This window comes from Botryllus schlosseri, chromosome 9 (assembly GCF_051294905.1).
Source record: "Botryllus schlosseri isolate E-star chromosome 9, Bs_hap1, whole genome shotgun sequence".
NCBI classification, from domain to species: domain Eukaryota; kingdom Metazoa; phylum Chordata; class Ascidiacea; order Stolidobranchia; family Styelidae; genus Botryllus; species Botryllus schlosseri.
In genome coordinates, this window is record NC_137244.1 from 2,585,775 (window position 1) to 2,609,817 (window position 24,043).

The 24,043-nt window shown below is 39.9% G+C and overlaps 3 protein-coding genes and 1 long non-coding RNA gene across 6 annotated transcripts in view; 2 read left to right on the forward strand and 2 right to left on the reverse strand.

The window, feature by feature from the left end:
• LOC145445879 (uncharacterized) overlaps positions 1–7,547 on the forward strand; it is a 246,397-nt gene extending 238,850 nt beyond the window's left edge. Inside the window, exon 3 of the long non-coding RNA XR_013917131.1 lies at positions 7,325–7,547. This is a non-coding gene — a long non-coding RNA (uncharacterized LOC145445879). The remainder of the gene's footprint in view (positions 1–7,324) is intronic.
• The window catches only part of LOC145445865 (neuronal pentraxin-2-like), a 540,218-nt gene that overhangs the window by 38,910 nt on the left and 477,265 nt on the right, over positions 1–24,043 (reverse strand). The gene's annotated exons all lie outside the window — the stretch shown is intronic.
• On the forward strand, positions 2,450–4,148 carry LOC145445896 (neuronal pentraxin-2-like). The gene is made up of 3 exons (XM_080324051.1): positions 2,450–3,084; positions 3,158–3,221; positions 3,347–4,148. The coding sequence occupies exons 1-3, from the start codon at positions 2,995–2,997 to the stop codon at positions 3,934–3,936; spliced, it is 744 nt and encodes a 247-aa protein (XP_080180177.1). The 5' UTR covers positions 2,450–2,994; the 3' UTR covers positions 3,937–4,148.
• The window catches only part of LOC145445854 (cytochrome P450 4V2-like), a 416,089-nt gene continuing 407,182 nt past the window's right edge, over positions 15,137–24,043 (reverse strand). Inside the window, exon 6 of the mRNA XM_080324007.1 lies at positions 15,137–15,260. Coding sequence (XP_080180133.1) covers positions 15,137–15,260 — 124 coding nt within the window. The remainder of the gene's footprint in view (positions 15,261–24,043) is intronic.

Here is a 24,043-nt window from a genome sequence, read left to right on the forward strand (position 1 = left end):
GTTACAGTAATTACTCATTTTCCGTGCTACGCCCAAGCGTGTATAATCTCAGATACCGAATCGCTAGCCGGCGGCGTTTTAGTGCTGATTTAATTACCCTTATACTCGACATGCAAAAATTATGCAGGTATTAGAATGAAGCCCTATTCAGTTGTACTGCGAGCTGATAATAACTCGTAAAATGTAGGGGGAATCGGAATGCAATATTCGCGGCACATATACACGTCTCGGGCTTCCGCTCGATTTTGGGCATTTATGATTATGATAACTGCATTTCCAAGTTGCATTCGCAGAATTTCCCAAAATCATTGAGTAATTAGTGATCACACAAGCGCTACAGTCAGCGCGGACATATTCTTACATAGACGTGCAGTCGTGCATTTATATGTTATTACACGAAAGCAAGGTATTATCAAGTCTCGGAATTTAAGAGAGAATCGGCGAAATCCCATTTTATATTATTAATTAGTGATGATGTCAATACATAATCTTTTCAGAGGTCTTGTGTATATTCATAGCATATCATAGTCCTAAATACACATAAATCTCATGCGTAGTTGATCAGTGACATAGTGCTAAATACGCATCGCGCTAGTAGTTGATCGCGCGAAATTTACGCAGAATCCACTTTTAGAAAATGTAACCTTAGGGCATAAAATCTGAACTACACACGGGGATAGTCTAGCGGTGTGCGATGAGGGTGCGTAACAAAATCATGTACTCCTACTACTGACGTGACTCTTCTGAATGGTTTATACTTTCAGAAATAAATAAAATTTGAAAGGGGGCTTGAATTGTCTTCACGCTCGTTTTCGGATATTCAATATTCCGTTAAATTAATTTGGTCAACTTTTTGGGTTATGAATTTCTCCTAGACACGATCCAACATGTCATCGCCTTTAGGTATATGAGTTCGGCCGCACCTATCTGCAAAGGCCGCATAAAGCGAGTCAATTCAATATCATAGCTTATGTTCTAATTCATATTGTATTTGACATCGAGTACGCCTCTGCTCAGTCTTCTCAGCGACTACCATGAATAACATGAGTCTGATATCTTTTTGGCAGTTTGAAAATGACATGCAAACTATTTTGAAAAATTTTGCGAGGACTATCCAAACTGCAAGAGAATTTGCTTACAGACAATAAAAATCAAACGACACCTGCAGGATACGATACGTCTTGTGAATTAACTTGAAATCAGAAAATTTTGGTCAACTTATCAACACATGTCAATTTATAAACTTGTGTTCGTCGACTCGCGACTGGCAGTGTTGGGATCAAGTCACTCCCTTCGAGTCACGAGTCATCTCGAGTCATTGCAGATTTTGACTCGAGTCAAGTCAAGTCATTAGATTTTCGAAGGTGACTCGAGTCAAGTCAAGTCACTCGATTTTTGGAGGTGACTCGAGTCAAGTCGAGTCAAGTCAAGTCAAGTCACGAGTCAAGTCACAATTCAAGTCAAATTGATTTTTTTGAAGGGCGAGTGATGATTCAAACTCATAACATTTTGCCAGCTGTGTGAAAGACAGATTAATTAGCCATTTATCTTGAATAAAATAACAAGTATAAAGTTAACTATACATGCAAAAAGGAGTTGTATCGCACACGCACACGTAGAACTGCAAATAAAATACGTGAGTAACTGTATAGTTATATGCTACTGTTATTATCAGCCAAAATAGAGGATAGAATACGAAGCCTCGAGAAGTTTAAACAAATTGATATACTACTATACAATACCCACCTACACATCCGTGAGAATATAAACGGATAAACTATATTCATTCGATTTAAATCATACAGGAGGGTTGATAAAGGTGAGCACTGCGCAATATAAGCAGTGATTCGTCTACGAAAAGGAGATATATTGCTATTAATCTACCACTTCTGTGTCAACGTAAGCTATAATCATTTCGTTTCCGGTCAATTTATTTGTTATGTAACAATCGAGGACCAGTGAAACGTACAATCAGTAACTGACTGGTGGCTCTCAATGGCGTATCGCTGATAATCCGAACAATTAATTGACACCATTTACTTATTGATGACTTGAAATTGACTCGTAAATTTTGCTCCGAGTCACGAGTCAATCCACATTTCTGAAGCGCCGAGTCAAGTCAAGTCAAGTCATTTATCCAAAGTGACTCGAGTCAAGTCAAGTCATACGAAAAAGTTGACTCGAGTCTGACTCGAGTCAAGTCATGACTCGAGTCATCCCAACACTGGACTGGACTCGACAAATATTTACAAGACTTGACTTGACTCGAGTCAAGATTTGTGGATGACTCGAGGTGACTTTTGACAAGCAGGTCCGGATTCGAAGACAGTTTTGATATCAGAAACATCATCTCAACAAGTTGCTTTGTGAGATTAGGGTCACGGTAGCGGATAAAATACATCATACGAGAGAACAACAGATAATAAATAGTCTTATGCGCTGCGTAACGCGGGAAGTCGTTATGATCTTTTTGAAGCTATCCATGTATACACGACCCATCCTGTTTATACTTGACCTCATCTGACACCATAGCTTTGCGTTTGTCGCGAACCGTTTGTAAGGCTAACGTTTGCATCGAAATATCCCCGTATGACTGCTTTATTTTCCACACTTGCAGGCAGATGCCATATAAACAAGTCATTTACTTCGGAGTTGTTGGTACTCGAAGAAAATGAAATAATATAGGATCGTGGAAGGTATCGTAATATCTATTTAAAATACTTAAAGACAAAAGAGGTACGTCGACGGGAATATCTGCCCCTCATTGCTCTATCAGACTATGACCCTATGAAAAAGATATATGAATCACGATAAAAAAATCATATAAAGAAAATGAATAGCATATCATTGTAGGCGAACGTACTAGCCTGTATGTTGTCTCCTGGTAAATAGAAAACAACTCGATCACATGTATGGGTAAATCATGTTTTCTTTGATCCTAGATATTTAGACTGGCAAATAGGTATTTACTAATCCACCGACTTAAGACGCAAAATGTTGAAAATAACAGAAGAGGGTCAGGGTGTCATTCTTCTAATGATTTGCCTCGGATATTCATCTACTTACGAAGTCGCCGTTTTGACGGTACTGGAATTCGATTCTTAAATGATATTTTATTCGAAGTCGGATGACATTGTATGATCGCAATATTGTTTAGAACTACCCAGAATTTGAAGACAGGCCTTCGGCAAATTTTACATCATACAGTCTGAACGAACAAGGTTTGTATGCCGTCGGACTATTGATTGGATGAGGTTATATCCCATTCGGATTTTCGTTATTGCTGAAAGACGCTTAGTGTTGCATGTAGATGCTACAGCTTTCGTGCTTCCAATATGTTTTACAGAATGCCCTCAAACGACCTACAATTTTCCTCCTGACCACTCTTCAAATTACATCCGTCTACAGCCACCAGTTCCTGACTTGAGTGAATTCACAATCTGCGGCTGGTACACACTCTACGACGGATCTTATAACGGAGTATTTTCCTATGCCAATCATGCTTACACTAATGCATTTGGTATAGTGATACAGAGGACAAGAATGTATGTATATATGAATGACGTTAGGCCACTCCGATATCTTGATCTTTTGGAAAACACAGAATATCATATCTGTTTCGCCACTTTTGCGTCATCCACTGGTCATTCCTACTTGTTTCTTGATGGTCAGCTCACAAATGTAGTATTTGAGGCGAACCCCGGTGTCATCGAAGGGGGTGGCATTGCCCTCATAGGGAAGCTTCAGCAATACCCCTCAGAGGGAAAACTGTCCAATTTCATGTTGTGGAATAGGGTACTTACGTTTGACGAAATCAGTAGCATGTACATAAATACATGCTTCTGCGCTCCCGATTACTTATTTACCGCAGAAACTAAGAATATTGACATGTTCGGAGCTGTGTCCGCCCTTCCCACGCAAAACTGCCCCACCTAATAATATTCGATGGCAAAATTATGAAGAGTAGTAATTGTAATTTAGTGACTAATCGTTGAAAACGCAAAATGTAGCTTTGATATATTGATGATCAACGAATCTGTAAAGATTGTATTTACCTGAAATATCTATTTTGTGCACGCATATTATGAATATGCTCATAAAATGTCTTCGTGGAATTTTGAAAACATGCGTTATCACTAAAATATTACAGCTCTGGTACAACGTATCGAAGAATGAAATGGGTGAAGAGAGCAGATTCTATTCAGATCAGTTTAGATGTGTTCTCTAAAGCTGTAATGTGCAGACGGCGCCGTATATCGTGCGCATGGCGTCAGCGGTCCATATTAACTCTGTAAAACTGCTAGCGATGGATCTGAGTTTTCATTTGGAAACGACCCGGCCTTGTTTGTGTAAATGTTTATGGGACACAAATAATTCTCGACATAATTAGGAGTATATAGTTCTGTTAATCAGGCTGTTTTTACAGTCTCCTAATCAGAGTGGGTCAAAGTAGTCTTCATTTTTACCCAATTAGAAGTAGAAGTAAGGCTGATAGCTTCAACTTATGTAGAAGTAGTGGTAGCGACTTCTGAGCAGTGTTAAGACGATTTGAGTCAACTTTTTCGGATGACTGACTTGTCACGAGTTACTTTGCAAACATGATTTGACGTGACTCGACGATTCGTAAATGCGGATTGACTCGTCACTCAAACCGACCCCACAGCCCTGCCACCGACACGCACAAATCCTGACATTGTTAGTGTAAATTGAGATCTTTAGATGCGTGCTGTTTCAAATCTGAATTGACGATTTTATTTTTTATACAGTTTCATGAATATCCTACCTTGACTAATATGTAGTGCACGGTCTCATTCAGTAGATTTAATTACATTTCTCGCGACTATCGCGACCGCAATTCTATGTTGTTCCTATTGCTGACCTGTGCAAACTAATTTCGCGCCGAGCATCAAACATGGAAAGTAACTAACATTGGAATATTTTTACTCGCCTTTTTTATGAAGCAGGCATCAAGGGTCCAAAATACGCGATGAGCTGAACTGAGTAAAAATAAGTAACAAAAGACGATAAAAAATCTCTGTATCGGCTCTATTGTGATCACTGAACGGCACAGTTATGATTTCTTATGTTCGTAATCTAGTGTGCGTCACATGTGCGCCACATGCAACTTTATACTTTCCTCTGTTTTTTAATGTTTTTATAACTTTTAATTCAATGTTGATGTTCACGCATGTTATTTACGTGCTTTACGTGAATTGTAAAGTAATGACCGGTCGGCAGAAACTTTTCTGCTGGTCCAACAAATATATTACACATCTATATCACAATTTTAAAATGAACAACCCTGGACTCTTCTCCATCAAATACAGAAATGAAACATTTAACTTCAAATTGGAAATTCGGAACCTATTTGCCTTCCTGTGGTCATATAATAGAGTTAGTGGTCTAATCTGGAAGATACGTCACAATTCTGCACGACTTGCCCGATACCGTGGCCATCAACTCGCTTAAAACTAGTCACCTGTGGAATCCAAGAATACATTTTAAAAACATTCGTCAAATTTCGACTCATATTTCGGCATAAACTTGTACTTCAACTTGACCATGTTCTTGAAAATCATCGAAGCATGACCACAATTAACAAACCCCTCAGAAACGTCCCCAAAACAAAGTTTGATGTTCGAAACGATAAAAAGTTGCACGCAATACCGTACAAGTTGACTTCTGATGTTCTGGCAGAATTTTATACAAAATTTCCCACTCGGAAAATATCTGGAGTTGTCAGGTGATCACCAATTTCTTCGGGTTTTCGTAATTTCTTTATCGTTGCGAACTAATTTTTTTTAGTGAGGTACCAAATGAATTGGAAAAATCTCAGCTTTCTAAAAAACCAAGTACCCGATGCCTACGGCGTGTCAACACGGAGAAATCGGTCACAGAGACATGCCATATCAAAAGGGTTAACTAAGCTCGCTGAATGTAAACATATGCATCTGAAGGACCGTAGACATAGTGCGAAGGGTATCCACACTCGCAGAATGCGTTTACGACCGAGACCTGTGAATTACCGGAGTTGTAAACTATAATATAGCAGAGTGACGGGTTTGGTTCATGCGATGTTGTTGGTAATTTCTGTATTAACTGAAGAATAGTAGTCGAGACATGAGCCTCCACCTTGGATACATATCATCGAACATTGTACCATTAGAATATGCGATGAATGGAGCAGATTTATAGAGTGAATCAAGACTCTAATCTGAAGCAGGACATGCACTTGGATTTGAGGCAAATGCGAGGTCCCAATAAAACGGAAAAGAAAGTATTTGAAATAAACCATGTTACTCTAGTCAAGTTTGTAATTCTTTCACTAACCAGATTGAGATAATGTTTCAGATTATATAGAATGTGGAGGGTTGGCATTTGTAATGTTTTTAGCAATGCCGTGGCCCGCCAAAGCTTATGAACGACGATACATGCCATCAAAGTTCGGCTACACTGTAAGAAATGATCATTAGTGTTCCCATTGTCTAGACCTAGTCCCACCTGAGTCATGTCGACATGGAAAATGTCCATGACAACTTGTCGACAACCATGTAGACCTGTTGACATCCATGTTCCTACCCATGTCCTAATAATGATTAAAATTGACCTTTCACCTCGACCAATGTACACATAATCTGTGGCTAGATGTATTTGGCTGTATTTGACATCTGGAATGTTTGCAAGAAAATCTGCGACAATGTTCAATGAACTTGCTGACGGTGGCGCAAACTTGACATTCAAACCCCAATATGCCGCCAATGCATATGATGGAAACACATTTATTCCAGCGACAGATTCCCCATCGAAAAGGATTGTCCACTTTTTCTGAAGAGTATCAAACTTCATCGTCGGGTAGACATTCTTCGGATCCTATATTGAATATGAATGTCATTACCATTCATGCACTATTCAAGGCACACGAATTGATAGAATACAGATCAATAGTTTCCAAGGTGGTTTAAAGTTGTATTCATCACAGCCAGTTAAGATGACAAAAATCAATTTGCACCTCATTACATTAATTGACCTTGTCTACGAATTGGTTCGGTATATCCAAAATCTACTTTTAACTTGACAATATCAAGTATGCATAGGCTTACCATATTTTACAAATCTAAAAGGGGGACACTTTTTCCGAAATCTGAGGCTTGCAAAACCGGAGAAAAATTCTCAAAAACCGGTGAATTTATCCCACTTTGTGATCGGTTGACTAAAAAAAAAAAAAAAAAAAAGGTCTTCTTTCCGTTCAGAGCTCAAAATACCGTTTTTCTCTCCGCATTGCTAGGTGGACGACTGAAAAAAAAAAGGTCATCTTTTCGCTCAGAGCTGAAATCACCGTTTTTCACTCCGAGATACCCGCCGGAGCGTCACTTCTGTGCTAATTTACGGCTTATCACTCGCAATTTGCTCTAAATCTGACCTAAATTTCTTACGGCCTTGAAAAGCGGGACGCTTTGCTGACTGGGCGGGACGCCGGGACAAGACGTTAAAAAGCGGGACTGTCCCGCCTAAAGCGGGACGTATGGTAAGCCTAAGTATGCACCGTATTTCATTCCTTTACCTATGCATCACTATACTATTTGATGCTACGATTATCCAATTTTTAATAAATGCATGAACTAATCCAAGGACTGGCAGTACATTCAGGATTTGAATACTCGTATGTTGGTGGAGGAGTTCAACATTGGTGATTGCGAACCGGCCAAAGGTTGTTTGTATCTTTTCTGGGAATTCCAAAAACAGAATACTCACTTTTTGAAATCCGCAAGTAAAATTAAACTAGGACTAATCAATCACCTTCTAGAATTTAGAACTAGAATTGAAACTAAATCGACTCAATTTTCAAAAACCACAAATATAACTATAACTTATTTACAACTATATCTAAAACTTTTAAAAATTCGATAGAACCAGTACTAACAACCTATTAAAATCAGGAACTTACAAACTAAATCACAACTAACAATATCAGTGCTTTTTGACTGTTTTTCCCCGAAAGCAATGGTGCACACTAAACTCACATGGTTTGTAGTAGGGCTGGGCAAAATGATTCGAGCACTTGAATCTGATGTGAGTAGAGTATTATTATTATTGTAGTATTGTCGTGGGGTATTATTAGTATGGCTGGGCATAATGATTCGAGTACTCGAATCTGAATCGAGTAATAATTTTAACGATTCGAGTCGAGTAGTAAAAAACCATTTTTTCGAGTACTAAAATTATACACGCTTCTCGCTACTCAAAGTTATTTTATCAACTAGAATTATGGTTTCGATACTATTTTCCATTGTGGAAGCCTTGAAACCTTGATTGACCTATCGGAACATACGAAACATATAGTACAAAGCTACGACCGTTAGAGGAAAAACATTTCCGAAGTCATGATCCTCCCCCAACATTGTAAGAAAATGCAATGAAATCGGCAGGGTCGAAAAATACCCAAGTATCTTTAATGTGATGGATAAGGCATTACATTCGCTGTGGTGGCACAAAATGTACATATTTTAACTTTGACATATTACATTTCGTTGTGACGTCAAAATTAGTGGTATTCGACTCGAAGCATAATACGTGATTCAGAATCGAATCATTCAGGTACTCGATTTTGCCCAGCCCTAATTATTAGGCAAACTCGTTTTGGCCATTATCAACAACTCACCTTATTCACAATCAGTAAGCTGTCAAAGCGTTCAATGCAAATGGTGGGGATGACGACCAATGTTCCCTCTAATTTTTCATGAGTCTGCGCAAACACACCAACTCACTGCGCAGGCCCTTGGAAAACAGTGCGCAACCAGGCCCCGAACGAACTTCTGGGGGCCTTTTTTACGGTCCTTGTCCTCTACTTGTCTGCCCGTTTGGTGGCTATGTGTCGTCTAAACGCGCAGAGCGCGAAAAATTTATAGAATTCATTCTTGAATCGGTCAATATGGTCGGGAATTGCATATTTATTGCTATTGATTTTTATCCTTCCTCTGTTCACATAATCAAATTTACCGGTCGAGCTAATCGAGTGAGGTGTGTTGGAATAGATATCCCGTCTAAATAATAATAAAACATCTTCGGGCGAACCCGTTAGTATAATAACTTCGTTACATGATGCTATTTCGTGACCTCCTATTTGCTATGTCAAAACATATTGAAATCGCCCAAACGTACTAAACTAAAAGACGTTCACGATTTCAAATTGGTGTTTCTTTACTGGCAAATAATGTTCCCTGATATGGCATTTGTCTTGTTGTGGGACTCGGATCGCCAGAACAGGAACTTTCGGCGCCAGCCATGTAGGTGCCTATGGACAATTAAACAGATATGTATTGTATTTATATCGAAGTTTGCGGTCAGCACAACGGCAGTCCTTTTCGGCCAAGGTTTTCTCGCTGCTGATCGTTCTGGTGCACTGTTACATAGCTTATATAGCTTCCTATGTCATGACTCGTCGCGGTAATGGCCGAGGCCCAAGTGCCCATTTCTATAAATAATGCGTAGGCCTATTTTCTGTTGTGATAGGGTACCCAATACTCAAGATATCTGACAATATGAAATCGCGCAAGGCGCTAACAAATTTCTTGAAAAATTCTAAAAAAATACATCAATATTTATGTTAATTCACGAAATAATTTTGGGCCCCCTTCGGGCTCAGCCCTCCCAATTGAGGGGTTTGGGGTGCAGCAGTTGCGGTCCTTAATATCAATCATACGCAATGTACATGCCACTCGGAGAAGACTATTCGTTATTTTCTCGCAGATTAACTTCGAGTAAGCCCGTTGTTATTTATAACTTTGGTGAACCATGTTATTTCCCGATTCCCAGAAAATAATGCGCTGTTGAAATGTCAGTATCGCTCACGCGTAGCTTACGTGACCACAGATGACCACACCGGTGTCGGGATGACTCGAGTCATGATTCAACTCGAGTCACCTTCTTCATATGACTCGACTTGACTCGAGTCACCTTCGAAAATCGATTGACTTGACTTGACTTGACTCGAGTCAAAATGTGCAATGACTCGAAATGACTCGAAGGTAATGACTTGATCCCAACACTGGATCATACTAAAAAATCTCTTTCATGAGGAGCACGTGATTGCAAATTCTCATTTCTTCACGGAACGCAATATTTACCTTTGTGGGCCGCACTTGTATCTCGGTTTCAGACTTCAGTGACTATTTGCCCGAACGATGTTCCCTCTAATTTTTTCACGAGTCTGCGCGCCTGTTAGGTCCACTGGACAACAGTGCGCAACGACTAAAAAAACATCACTTCGGATTTGTTGTGCGCAGCTTAGATTTTCTGTGCGCAGAGACCGTTTCAGTACTGCGCATTTGCGCACGTGCGCAGCTTAGAGGGAACATTGATGACGACCATCCAGTCAATTGTCTGACCACCTGAATGAGAAGTGCCAGAAATCAGCTCAAGAGAAACACTTCAGTAAAAAAAAAACTTTTTTAAAACTAAATGAATGCAGTTACTGTTTGTGTAGTGTGAACTTCAAACATAGGTGTGGCAAAAACTACGCAAATTTCAACATCGCCTTAGGGACCAGACAGTTTTTAAAATCCGCTACTTGAAATACCCTATTATTGTATATCCTACCAAAAAGTATTGAGCTTTAAAATCCCCAACGAACTCAGCCCTGGGCAAAGTGTGGCCTGCTATTTGAGCAGCACGCGTGTCCGTTTCTTGGAATTCAAAACATAAAACCTACTTTTGAATATTGCTGCGTGGAATGAAACCACGAGCTGGGTAAACTGAGCTGAAACGGAACTTGATTTACTTTGGAGCCTGCTCAATGACATATCGCGATTAAACAGCCTTCCATATAGTTTGGTTCAAACCATACCTGCCATTGTCATATTACGAATAATTACAAATAGAGATTTTCGAATTTTACCGGCTACCTCATGATATTGTTAGATTGTGTAAAAATATGATTCGTAGCAAATTAGGCTCAATTCCAACTCGGAGAAGCGAAGTTATTAGAGTGGAATATTTTGGATATGAGAGAGAGAGATATGATATTCTTTTTCGCCTGCACCATCGAGATGATTTGACGACGGAGTTGCGATACGGCCCTGAGGTGGTCATCTAGTCTGCGCCCCCGTTATTTTTCTCCTCCATGCTATCCGTGATTGCTGAGCGCCTATAGCGGGATAGCTGCGGATACCAATTTTCGAGTCTTTCGTATGACCCGGCCGAGATTGAACCCACGACCTACCGATCGAGAAGCCGAACGCATAACCATTACACTATCTCGTGTACCCCCGCTTACTACTGGTATGTAATTAAAATATTATGAAAGAATTTCTCACTAAAAATAATCCATTTATTTTCAAATCTAAAATATTCTCCTCTCACATCATTGATTCTACTTTTTCAAATTAACCCAGATTCAGTGTTCTTTTTATGCAACATAACAATTTTATCAAGTAGCCACCCAGTAAAATAAAAAGAAGTTATTTTAGAACAGCCATATTGTACAAACATCACACAATATTAGCCATTCATTGTTACTCACGTGCACAATGCACATACCTAACAAAACGTATCGTGTGTTTTCAGAGACAGCAGATCAAATCAATGAGTTACACTTCAAAAATACTGATGTGAAAAAGAGATCCTCAGATATGTTAAAGCGGCATGGCCTTAGAATATATCCACATCTACTGAATACTCGTTCCACTAGGGCACTAGATGCAGGAATTGACAAGCATTTTTGAACCACACTGAAGAGCATTGAATACTCATTCTTTCTAGTCGCCCAAAAATGCAAAGAATCATCGCCTTCAAATCTACACATGAGCTTATCAGTCAGTGTCATTTCATTGGCTCTAATTGAACTTTGCTTCGATTGTTTGCTCGTATAATTGAAAAGTCTTTGATTGCGGAGGATCTATTACCTCTTCATCACTGGATAATTTTGTACAATGCATTGCTACTATGTACCATTGTCTGTTGTTTTTACGGCGGCATATCTGATATCAGGCGAGTGCAACGCAAGCCGTAGTGACAAATAGCGATGTCGCCAGAATTCGTCAGATGCGTTGATCTAGCCATTACGATTCGCAAATTTCTTCATCTTCAAGTCATATAAAATAAGCCGAGTCAATGACTTGCATCGAGTCATGCGTAATGACTCGAGTACAAGTCGAGCCAATCCAAATATTGACTCGAGTCGAGTCGAGTCATTTTCCCATTTCAAGAAAATGACTCGAGTTAAGTCGAGTCACAAAAAAATCGTGACTCGAGTCTGACTCGAGTCGAGTCATGACTCGAGTCATTACAACCCTGGTCTGTGCTTCGTATTCTTTCGTGTTAGGGTGGAGTGAAAAAAATAAAATTTTGAATTTCAAAAAGTGCCTCCGATATTTGGCCCCAAATCAAAAATGAATAACTTGTATCATCATTTCAGGTTCTTACGCCCTCTAGTGTCCGAGCTATTTCACCAAACTAGTCGAAAATAGCTAATGTTGCCATATCCTGATAACCGCTTATGCTAGAAAGCCAGTTTTGGGTTTAAAATCTGTGGAAGCAACATGTTTCTATCTAACTTCCATAGAACTTTGTCCTGAAAATGTACAGAAAAGAAGTTACAAACAAATTGTCGATTTTTAGACCGCCATTAAAAGTGTTGGATGGTTGAACCAAATTTGCAATGCCGATTAGCATGTTACTGTTTGCTGCATTGCTGCTTTAACAACGAAATCTTGTTTGAAGGACTTATCAGTTGATTTTTATATCAACCTAGTATAATTTGGATAGCAGAGAGCATGATTGAACTTTCTTCATAGTTGCAAAGGAGCTACAGGACCATTGGATTTGGTACAATGTATTTTCCATAATGAGTTTCAAATTGCGCGAAAAGTCAATCAACTGATGTTGAAATTTAGTCACCTAACTCGGTATCACAAGAAATCTAGAACATCAAATTCTTATAAAGAAATGGAAACTACGTTCTTGCAAGATATTGATAAGCTTTTTGGCATATTCTGCTGCGATAGCAGACAGAGAGATAAAATTGCACTCCAATGTGGCTTAAGGATGGCACCGAAGGATTTGAAGATCAAAAAGCAGAGCGCAAGGGAAAATGTTTGGTTGACGCTGTGCTTCTTTCATCAGCTGACGAAAGATTTCGAAGGCAGTCAAGCTCAATCCAACAACCGGTGATTCTAATGCAGGTGCCAGCACTTCTATAGGGCAATTCAGCTTTAATCAAAGGGATTCAGAGTCAATGCAATCTTAATCAACATCTTCTGGTAATGATTCAACTTTTATGGGAGGTGCTCAACCATCAAACCAAAACCATGTGTTGGGGATCAACTTGGCAAGAGTTTGTGAACGGTATAATGTATTGGACCTTACAGGAGCTGCTGCTGCAACTTGTGTATTGCAATATGTTGGAATAATTAACTAAAAAAGTGATTCGTCTGTGGTAGATCACGGCAAATTACGAGAAAAGACAGAAAGGTGCAGAAAAGAAATACAAAGAAGAGAAGCAGAAAACTTAAATCTTGTGTATGGACTCTACTTCGATGGAAGAAAAGATGACACTTTGAATATGGTCGAGGCACCCACTTGAAAATGCTCTATGACAACAGAGCTGGAGGAACATATTGTTTTAGTAGGAGAACCAGTTGAGTATTACCTCGGTCACTTGTCACCTCCCAATGGAAAAGGTCGTGTTTTGGCAAGAAATGTATCAGTTTATTTCCAACACCAAACTCTGCAAAAACCCAGCTGTCGTGGGATCGGACAGTACAGCTTCAATGACAGGGAGATTCAAAGGCATCATTCGTGCAATGAACTTTTACAAAGACCACTATAATGGGCTATCTGCTTGCTTCATGGTAATGAGCTGCCAACCTTCCTTCCTCTTTTTTCCAATCCTTTTGAATTGAACTATAGAACTATTGAACGCTACACTGTACGCATGACTGGTCTTGTAACCAGATAATCCGGAGTCATTATGGCTCCGTTACCGAACGGCTATGTTTGCGTGCGATGATGTTCATATTTTCGAATCACGATGTTTGTGTATTGCAATATATCCTGTGAGGATGTAACGATGTTTACTTGTCACTCGGCTGTAAAAGCGTTATAGTGAAATGGCAAAGCGTCCTGCTTCTGCTTCTTAATCGGTAGGTCATATGGTCAATTGGCGGCCATGTCAGACCAAAGACTAAAAAACTGGTATCCGCGGCTATCAGGCTCAATGTTCGGCATTCAGGAATAGCATGGTTATCGCATCTCAATCATCAAAGCATCTCAATGGTGCAAACGAGAATAAGTCTGATATCTCTCTCTCTCATCCCCTCTCTCTCTCCCCTATCTCTCTCCTCCCCTCCCCTCTCCTTTCTCTATGCTCCATTTCCCTTCTTTCTTCTCTATTCTCTATCTCTCCCTCCTCTCTCTCCCTCTCTCGGCTCCCTCCTCTCTCTCTCCCTCCTCTCTCTCTCTCCCTCTCTCTCAGTGACGATGATGATGATAATTATGATGATATCGCTGAATCTCAACCTGATACTCTTACTGGATAACCATAGACATGGATGCCTTATCATGTCTCAACATGGAAGTTCTTATCATGTGAACAAGAGATTTTAAAACCATGTCGGTATTTTCATGGAATTAACATGAGAAAGAGTAAGTCATGTCATTTCCATGATAAAATCCATGTTTATTTTTCACAGTGTACCCTTGATCTCCAACGAGACATATTTTCCTCAACCATTGCACTAAAAATCGGTTATTGGTGCAACCACCGAACAGGAATGAACCTAACATAAATAAATAAGCGTCCATATCTTAGAAATCTCAATTGACACCCCATTTGCCAGTTGCATGCCCTTTGATATCACACGTATTCACTGCAGTGAAATCGCAAAGTAATTCTCTGAAAACTTCGACCATGAAAAGTTAAATTATATTTGAATATTCCTCCGAACATTCCATTCGCAACCAGTTATATTTGCAATCACACCTAGCACTGTTGGAAGGAACCCTTGAAAGTTGACATATTTTAGAAATCTGAACTTTCACTCCATTTCTTTGGTGCAGGATCAAATCGCCCATCAGCCCCATCTGCTTCGTATTGTCTCTCAGGCTTTGATATTTTAGCGACACAGATAATTCGCAAAAATCACTTTTCTTCCATCAAGGTGAACCGCTGTCCGATGCAGTTTCGTGGACCGGCAGAAAATGGAATGTAGCTAAACGGGTAACTGCCAACGCATGCTTCAGTTGTGAACCTCTCTGGGCCGAATCTAAACGCAATCACAATTAAAGCCAGTTGCTCAATCCTAGAATGGAACAAGCGTTTTTATATGACGAGATTGGGAAGAATGAGAAGTTGGTTACTACTCTCCGCCGTGTTTGTCGATCGCTGCAGAAGGAAGTACGTTCTATCCTGTCGTTTTTCGACTTATTTCGCTTCTGCCGTTATTTGGCATCGATAGATACTATCAAAGAAAAGCAGAATTCAACAAGGAACGAACGTGGCATTAACCGCTTAGTTAGCCAGCGATTCGGTAGTATTGCAAGTCCAAGCAAGAAGAATATACTCAACCTATCAGATCATAAGCTAAGCCCGACTGAAGAATTTGTTTTCTCCCATGGGCTCAATTTTTGCCTGCCACTGTCAAGAATTAGGAGGTATTTGCGGAATTTGAAGTTCTACTCGGCCAATTAAAACACCACGAACCTAAATCAGACGAGGGTATACCTGCTCTCAAAGCTCGGTTATCAGATTTGGCGCATTCGTATTGTGGATGCCCGGTCGACAAGGCGGACTTCCTGATGAACAAAGAATGTTTCCTTGCCATCAAAGCATTACGATCCAACCCTGAAATTCACATCACCAAACCAGACAAAGGATCCGGTGTTGTCATTCTGAACAAAGCTGACTACATTTCGAAAATGGAATCATTATTGCATGACAAAACCAAATTTATCTCGCTTGGTTGGGTTTCGGAATTTGATAATACACCTAAAATTGAAAAACGACTGACAAACCGTTTGCTGACCTTGAAGAAAAACGGTGTCCTAACGGCAGAAACATACAGCGCCATCAGACCAACGGGATCGCAAAGACCACGCATGTACGGACTGCCAAAAACTCACAAAGACAATGTCCCAGCGAGACCTATACTTTCCATGACCGGGTCTGCTCACCATCAGCTGGCAAAATGGCTTATTGACATTTTGGAACCGGTTCGGGAATTGAACGGCGCGGAATGTGTTCGCGATTCGTTCACGTTTGCTGGTGAAATACGAAACCTGGATTTGCCGAATCCAGACGTGTTTCTGAGCTCATTTGATATCTCTAGTCTTTTTACGAACGTTCCGCTGCATGAGACTATTGATATTTGTGCCAACGCGCTGTACGGTGGTAAGTTACCACCACCATCAATCCCGCGTGACGTCTTTGTTGAACTTTTACAAGCGGCAACTTGCCCCGTGGAATTTAGCTTTAACGAGGTCATGTTTCGCCAAATAGACGGCTTAGCCATGGGTAGTCCCGTGGGACCTATTTTGGCCAACATTTTCGTAGGGTATTACGAGGGCGAGCTTCTCACCCAGCGTGAGTCCGCCAAACCACTATTGTACCGCCGATACGTATATGATACATTTGTCATATTCAGGAATGAATCGGAGTGTGACCAATTTCTCATTCGCTTAAACTCGCTTCACCCGGCCTTGCAATTCACAATAGAAAAAGAACGCAATAACTCATTATCATTTCTGGGCGTATTAGTTGAAAAGCGCAATACCAACAAATTTGAAACGTCTGTCTTCAGGAAACCGACATTCACAGGCCAATACCTTCGCTGGAATTCATTTAGTCCTCGACGCAGAAAAATTAACCTCATAGGCACACTCGTGCATAGAGCGTTGATGATATGTTCGGGTAACAAACTGAGTTTAGAACGACACAGTCAAAACCAATGTGATTTTTACAACAACACAACAGCTCCCTTCAACACGCAAAGACATGCTTCCTGCACTTCAACAAAGTAATGTAGTGTTTGAATATAGGTGCCACTGTGATTGTGGCTACGTGGGAAGAACGTCAAGACGTTTGAAGGACCGCATAAACCAGGGGTGGGCAAACTACGGCCCGCGGGCCGCATGCGGCCCTCCACACCGTTCTGTGCGGCCCGTGAGTCTCTAAGGAAACATATTAAAAATATTGATAAAATGCGTACTGAAATTCGAATTAATGCAGGGACTTGATTAAACTTTTTATTAGTATATTTCACAAAAATTTAGTGGTTCTCAAACTGGGGGGCGCACCCCCCTTGGAGATGTGAAAGCATCTGAAGGGTGTCGCGAAGCTGAGATCAACTGAAAAAAATTTCGAGCGTGGCGCGATTTGCATCCCGTTTATAGTTATTGCTCTGTATTTAGTCTGAATTTCATGTCCGAAAATCTCTCATACACAGTTGTAAAACCTTCCATGCCATCGAACTATCCGTTAGGTTTGCTATAGCATCCTGGTTGCGTTTTGTGATATGACAATAAAGGGGTCGCGAAATCTTTTACCATCATAAGGAGTGGGGTCTTAAAAAGTTTGAGAACCACTGTTCTAAGGTATAAGTACTTCCTATATTATTTGTTATTTTTAATTTCTGGCGGAATTAGTAAATCTATGAACAGATCGCTGCTCACAGATTCAAATTTCAATCATGTTCTAAGAATCGGGACAACCTACTTTCATCTCTTATATAGTTTTGACAAATTGGTTATTGAGGTCGATCGGCCCATAAAATCTCGCCACTCATTCTGACGCGTGTACGATATAATCAAAGCAATATTTGAATTGTTTTAAATAAGCATATATATTACCTCCATGTCCTCGCTATATAATCAAATACCAATATTGCGTTGTGGTTTTTAATCCCAATTTTATATAGTGCGGCCCGCGAATGGATTCAGATGTTGAATGCGGCCCGCGAGCTCAAAAGTTTGCCCACCCCTGGCATAAACCAACATGTCCCCAGATTTATCAGAACACGTGCGTCACGCTCAGTGAAAAGCTCACCCTTAACTCATCCACTTAAGATTGATGCTGATCGATCAAAGGCCATTAATTCTGCCATCGGCAAACATCTGTTGGATAATCCGATTTGTGCGAATAATTATCGAGACGACCGACTTCGAATCGTAGGGCGAGGCCGTTCACAATTCCATTTGTGTGCCTTGGAATCAACTTTTATCAAAATACACCAACCAAAACTCTGTCAACAAAAGGAGTTCGTGTACCACCTAAAAATAGTACATTGAACGCTCTCTCATTCGAAATTTCATGCTGGTGACGTCATATTTTGTGATACGATTGTTGATATGCAATGTTCTTTCCAATTCTCTACTAGTTGCTGACGATTAACCCTGACGAGTGTCAGCCGAAAATATTCGGGTTCATTTCAATATGAATGTACTATTTAATTGTATATTGAAGTTCGGTACCTCCAAGAAGCTCTTCAAATAAGTTAGTCGTAGACCTGCTGTTAGTTTACAAATCTGGCTGAGCAAAATCGAATATTCCAGTTTTTCTATTCTGGATCGAGTATTAAGCTGCCATGTCTCTATGTGTCGGGGGTTTATCTGGGCTCCTCATCGCCGATCCGCTGTATATACAGCGCCTAGAAAAGCCCATAGGGAGAGAGAACGCCGAACTCTGGAAAATTGGCAACAAATGACAAGAAAAAGACCGTGAAGACATCGATGTTAATGCAATTTCCGTGCTAGGCGCAAATGACCCAAGTTGTTAAAAGCGCCAATTATGTGAATAAAACAAACAAACATGACAAAGCGTAAAGGAAGGATAATACTGCAATTCCAGATGAAATAAACAGAGGTTGCGCCTGATAGCATTTAAGGTGGCAAAGCCGTTGTGTGCGCAAAGCCGTTGTGTGCCCTCGTAAACTAGTAACACCCCACACTAACAATATGGATATGGAGATTTATTGTCACTCGATTGCATTCAGTCCTACAGCCCCCTACTTCTCGTTAGCACAACACCGTGCTCACTAGCATGGACCATGGGGATGGTTACCACCAAAGAAGTAACTTTAATAAAGAGGTTTAGATACAAGAAGTATTATGATCATAAACTTCATTTTATTCTGAACTATATATGAGCTGCGTACAATAACGGATCACGTTTTTCAGCGTCTAATGAATCGATATTGGGACTAGTCATGCATGCTAATAGCTGAAAGAATATTCCATCCTAAAGATTGATCTTGTTGGAAAGCCCTAGGCCATTTTCTAGTCGTCTCAGTCTTGGCATCAGTGGTCCCAAGTATATAGTCAACGTCCACCTGCCAAGTTTCAGGGTGCATTTTTGCGACTATAACATGCTACACTGTTAAAAATATTCTATGCCAAATTACTGGTCTGGTCCTGGCAGCAGTTTTACGACTCTGAGACCGGTAAATTTGAAAATTATTTTCCCGTAAATATTATTGACCGTAATTTATTTTTACAAAGACTGACTGTTACAATTTTTACGGAAAATTCCCGTTACCTAATGTAACGGAGAACGGCTGTAATACCAAGTTACTGGTCTGGTCCAATGCAGCAGTTTTACGTTCCTGAGACCAGTAAATTTGAATCAGGTTTATTTGGTGCGGGAACACATAAAAAAAAGTAAGTGTGGATAATGACGAAAATCCAGTCTTTCTTGTGGAGATCATCAGTCAGCAACTGCCTGAATGAAGAGGACTTCATCAAAACTTCGGCAGTAGTTGAAGGACTGTACTTTGGGCCATGCTCTTTTGTAGGTTCTTCTATAATCTGAACAAAGATTATGCAGTCATCAACACAGTTACAATTTGGAAACTTTGAGACGCTATAGTATGACATACTGCGACTTTTCATATTCTTGTCAATTTCTCGAATATTAATGGCCTAGGATAGCGGTGTCGAACATAAGGCCCGCAGGCCGCATGCGGCCTGCGAAGAAATTCTGAGTAGTTTGAAAAACCCCTGTATTACCCAGCACATTTTCTAACAAATGTTGAGATATTATTGTAAGAAATACTTCCCGCAAGGCCACAAATGTCAAGATCATAGACCGTGATATAATTATCCGACAGAGGTGTTATGGTTTTACTCTAGTCATCATCAGGAACAAGTTGGTGATACTGACATCCAATTTCCAAAACTCCAAAAAGTGCACACTGAGTTCTTATTTTTATGAAGAAATGAGCCAAAAAGTAGTTATACATGAACTGAAAAAAAAACTGTTATATGCAGGTCGCATGGAGAATATAATAGTTAAAAAAAATACAATTCAAATATATTTTTTCGCACTGCTGTATCACTTCTACTCCAAGGCCCCAGACAGACAGAGAAACCCGAATGACGATTAATAATGAGCCAAATTCTAACGTCTGCGTTTGCAATTAAATCACTTGTGTTCCTCAAAGCGCATACGATGAGTTAACGGCAGATTACGAATAAAACAAAGGGAGCATACAAATATGTCCGCTTATTCCGTCGTTAGAGTCCGTGTTCTAGCGGTTGAATTCAAACGATCAATCTTTGAATTTTTGCCAAAATTCCGTTGTTTGCGAGTAAAGGTGCTGCTAGAATATATCCATAAGATATGATCGTGAATGTTATGTAATATACCAAAATGTATACAGGATTGATAATAAACTATTCAAGCGAAAAGTAAGGTCGGGCGTTTTGATGTACCGTAACATTTTGGAATGATTTGACTGATCCGGCCCGCGAGCGGTTTGAAAGTTTGAATCCGGCCAGCGACGCAAGTTGAGTTTGATACCCCTGGCCTAGGACTTCGTACCTGAATCATCTTTTCCAGCGTGATTGCAAACTTTTCTGGTAATATTCCTTTGCATCGCACGTCCAATGTATTTCGCACGGCACCGTGCTAGTAGCGAGAGGCGAAATGATCCCTTTCTCTCACATAAGCATTCGACGTCATGATTCATAATGCCATAACGCTTCCATTTTCGTGTAGTTCAATGTCAGAAAATGTAATACATTCTTTTAAGCCATAGCTTCTGTTCACCAATAAACTGTAACGAAAATACATACGTCTTCAGAAACAGGACTGAGAATAACTTGCCAGTTTCGAGCTCGGACACTGCTATAACTACAATATCTGCTATCAACACCTGCAATATTCTAAAGCTAGATTTAAGCTGTGGCTTCGAAACCCTCAATATCTTACAGCAACGCATCTTGTCATTATCCAATACGAAAACATCGCGTCGATATAATATCTATCCCGGAAAATTCAGCCGCACGTGCTCAGGCACAGATATGTCTGACGTCTGACGCCGCGATGTCTGGAATATGTATGACGCGAGTCACTTCACAATGTTAGTCATTTTTCAGCGCTAAATTTCTAGTAAAGTAGAAGAAGTGATGATTTCCGAGCGACTAAACAAGTAAGTATTGACTTCTTTCTACTTTATAAATTCGATACTCTACAAAATCCGGAGTGTTTAAGTACATCAATAAAGAGTAGTTTTCTATCTGCTTTACAATACTCATCGTAAATTTTTTGATGGCTTAATACAATTAGGATTCATTTTACAAAATCCATAATGTAAAAGTTTTTGGAAATGGTGTACATCCGAGTAATATGTGTCTGTCGCGTTCATGTAAATAATTTGTTCGAATCACTTGTGCGAATTACAAGTTATATAATACAACAAGTAACCATGCACACGTTGATGTGACTTTCCTCATTTGTATGCATAGCCTACGCGAAATTGATTACTGAGGGAGGTATTTTTGTAAATAGCAACAACATAGTCAGATTTATACTTGTTCCGTATGCATAATATTTGTATAACACGATATTTGACGGCGGAGAACTAACGAAGTTTGGTGTCGTAAGGTAGCTAATTTCAAACTGTCGTAACTTCTTATGGCTATTATGTCATATAACACTGTTTCAAGTATCAAAGTTATCACTGACGAGGTTGTTCAATGAATATCGTTAGTCAAGATGATCAACCAGAACGAATATGAGCTCAGCGTCGCATATACTGGTATTTGACAGACTTTAAATATAGCGAAAAGTAATTATGCGAGTTATAAAACGTGAAAAAGTGTACAAGTAGAATTATTATTATATCATGAATAAGTACTTTTTCGTCTACTTACTCGTCTACAAATTCGATGTAAAGGTGTTCGAATTTTTAATAAAATTAGTATTTATTATACAATATAAAGATAGTTTTGTATCTACTCTACAAAATCTCTAGTGTAAGACTTTAGTAGATTGGAAACTGTAGCTCTTCTATCTACTTTGCAATATTCAGTGCAACGGTACTCGCAGTATAAGTGTAACAGCTTAAAAGTAGTTTTCTACCTACCTTACAAAATTGCATAGTCTACGCGAAATTGGTAACTGAGGGAGGTATTTTTATAAATAGCAACAACATAGTAAGATTTATACTTATTCCGTATACATAATATTTGTATAACACGATGTTTGAAGGCGGAAAACTAACGAAATTTGGTGTCGTAATCAGAGGTGGTCAAAATATACACTCTAAGTCAGAGGTCTCAAACTCAAATGTGCTCGTGGGCCAGTTTTCCCGTTTTGACGACGCCGCGGGCCGCAGCACTTATAGGGGTGTTCTATGTCTTTCCAAGTAGGCCTTATTTGGCGGGATTGAATTGTCCTAATGAAAGTGAGACGATCCAGCAGACTGACAGTAAACAAACATCGTCAAAATGTAATTTACTCTCGTATCAATTTAGGCCTGACACGAGCGAGACGGACGTGTTTTCAACGCTGCGGAAGATTACTAGCTTAGAGGCGAGGTATTACTAGATTACACGAAATATTGGATATACCGAATATATTGGATAAACGAAATATACTGGATATAAATCGTAACACCTGAGAAAGGTTACAGATTGATAATGGCGACGGCCATGAAGACCTGCAAAGCTAGTGAAGCAGAAGAAAATGCTACACAGCCATCATATGCAACAATAACGTCGAAATCAAAGAACACAACAACAAACAAGGGAACCAAGCAAGCAATACCGATATACAAGAATACGAGAAATAGATCTTACTTTGTAAGGGGAGAAGACAACCTTGACCATGAAATGGTACTCAAAGAGCTGCAAACAAACACCATCACTGCAGAATACCATGAATACATTGAAGCAATATATAAAATGAAAGCCGGAACATTCGTAATCACAATGAAGGAAGAGAAAAGTGGAAGGAAGCTAAAAGACGAATTGCTACAACAGCTAAGCCTAAACCCTACGCAAGCAAGGTTTAACGAGATAACCATAGAGCTCCCAAAGCCTCCAGCAACACATCTTATTGTCAAATGCATAGCATGTGAAACTAGAAAGGCCACGGCAGTTAAAGAACTGAACGAATATGGATTCGGAACGGTTGTCAATCAGACAAGAGTATTCTACAAGAATACTAACTATTACAACGGCTTCACCAACATCTGGATTGAAGATTTCAGTAAAGAAGAGATGCCAGAAAGTATGATTATTGATGGGGTGAGATGTTGGATCAAGACTGCTGCAGATGCATATAAAAAGCGATGCTACAACTGCAACGGAACGGGTCACATGATCAGAGATTGCCCAGCCGAAAAATTGAAATGCACGAAGTGCGGCGGGCTTGGCCATGGCGCCGAAACATGCAAAGCGAAACGTGGCAAAAGACAAAACGAACACGAGGCTGGAATCGAAAAGGCTGAGGGAGTCAATGATCAAATCGCAGTGAGAGAAAACTCAAACGAACCCCATGCTGGTGAGAGAATAACCGACGAAACGAACGAATCGACGAAAATAACAACAGAGAAACCAGCTGACCTGAATATGAGTCAGAATGAGGACACGAACAGAAATCAAACAGCGCCGAATAGCCCATTGATGACGAAATCTTACACGTCACCGGACGCTGCATACGAGAATGAAGACACAACAGAGGAACACTCCGTACAGCCTCAGGTCAGCGAGAAAAAACGCGAATCAGGCAAATCAAATGAAACACAGACGGCCCAAAAGCTACTCAGTA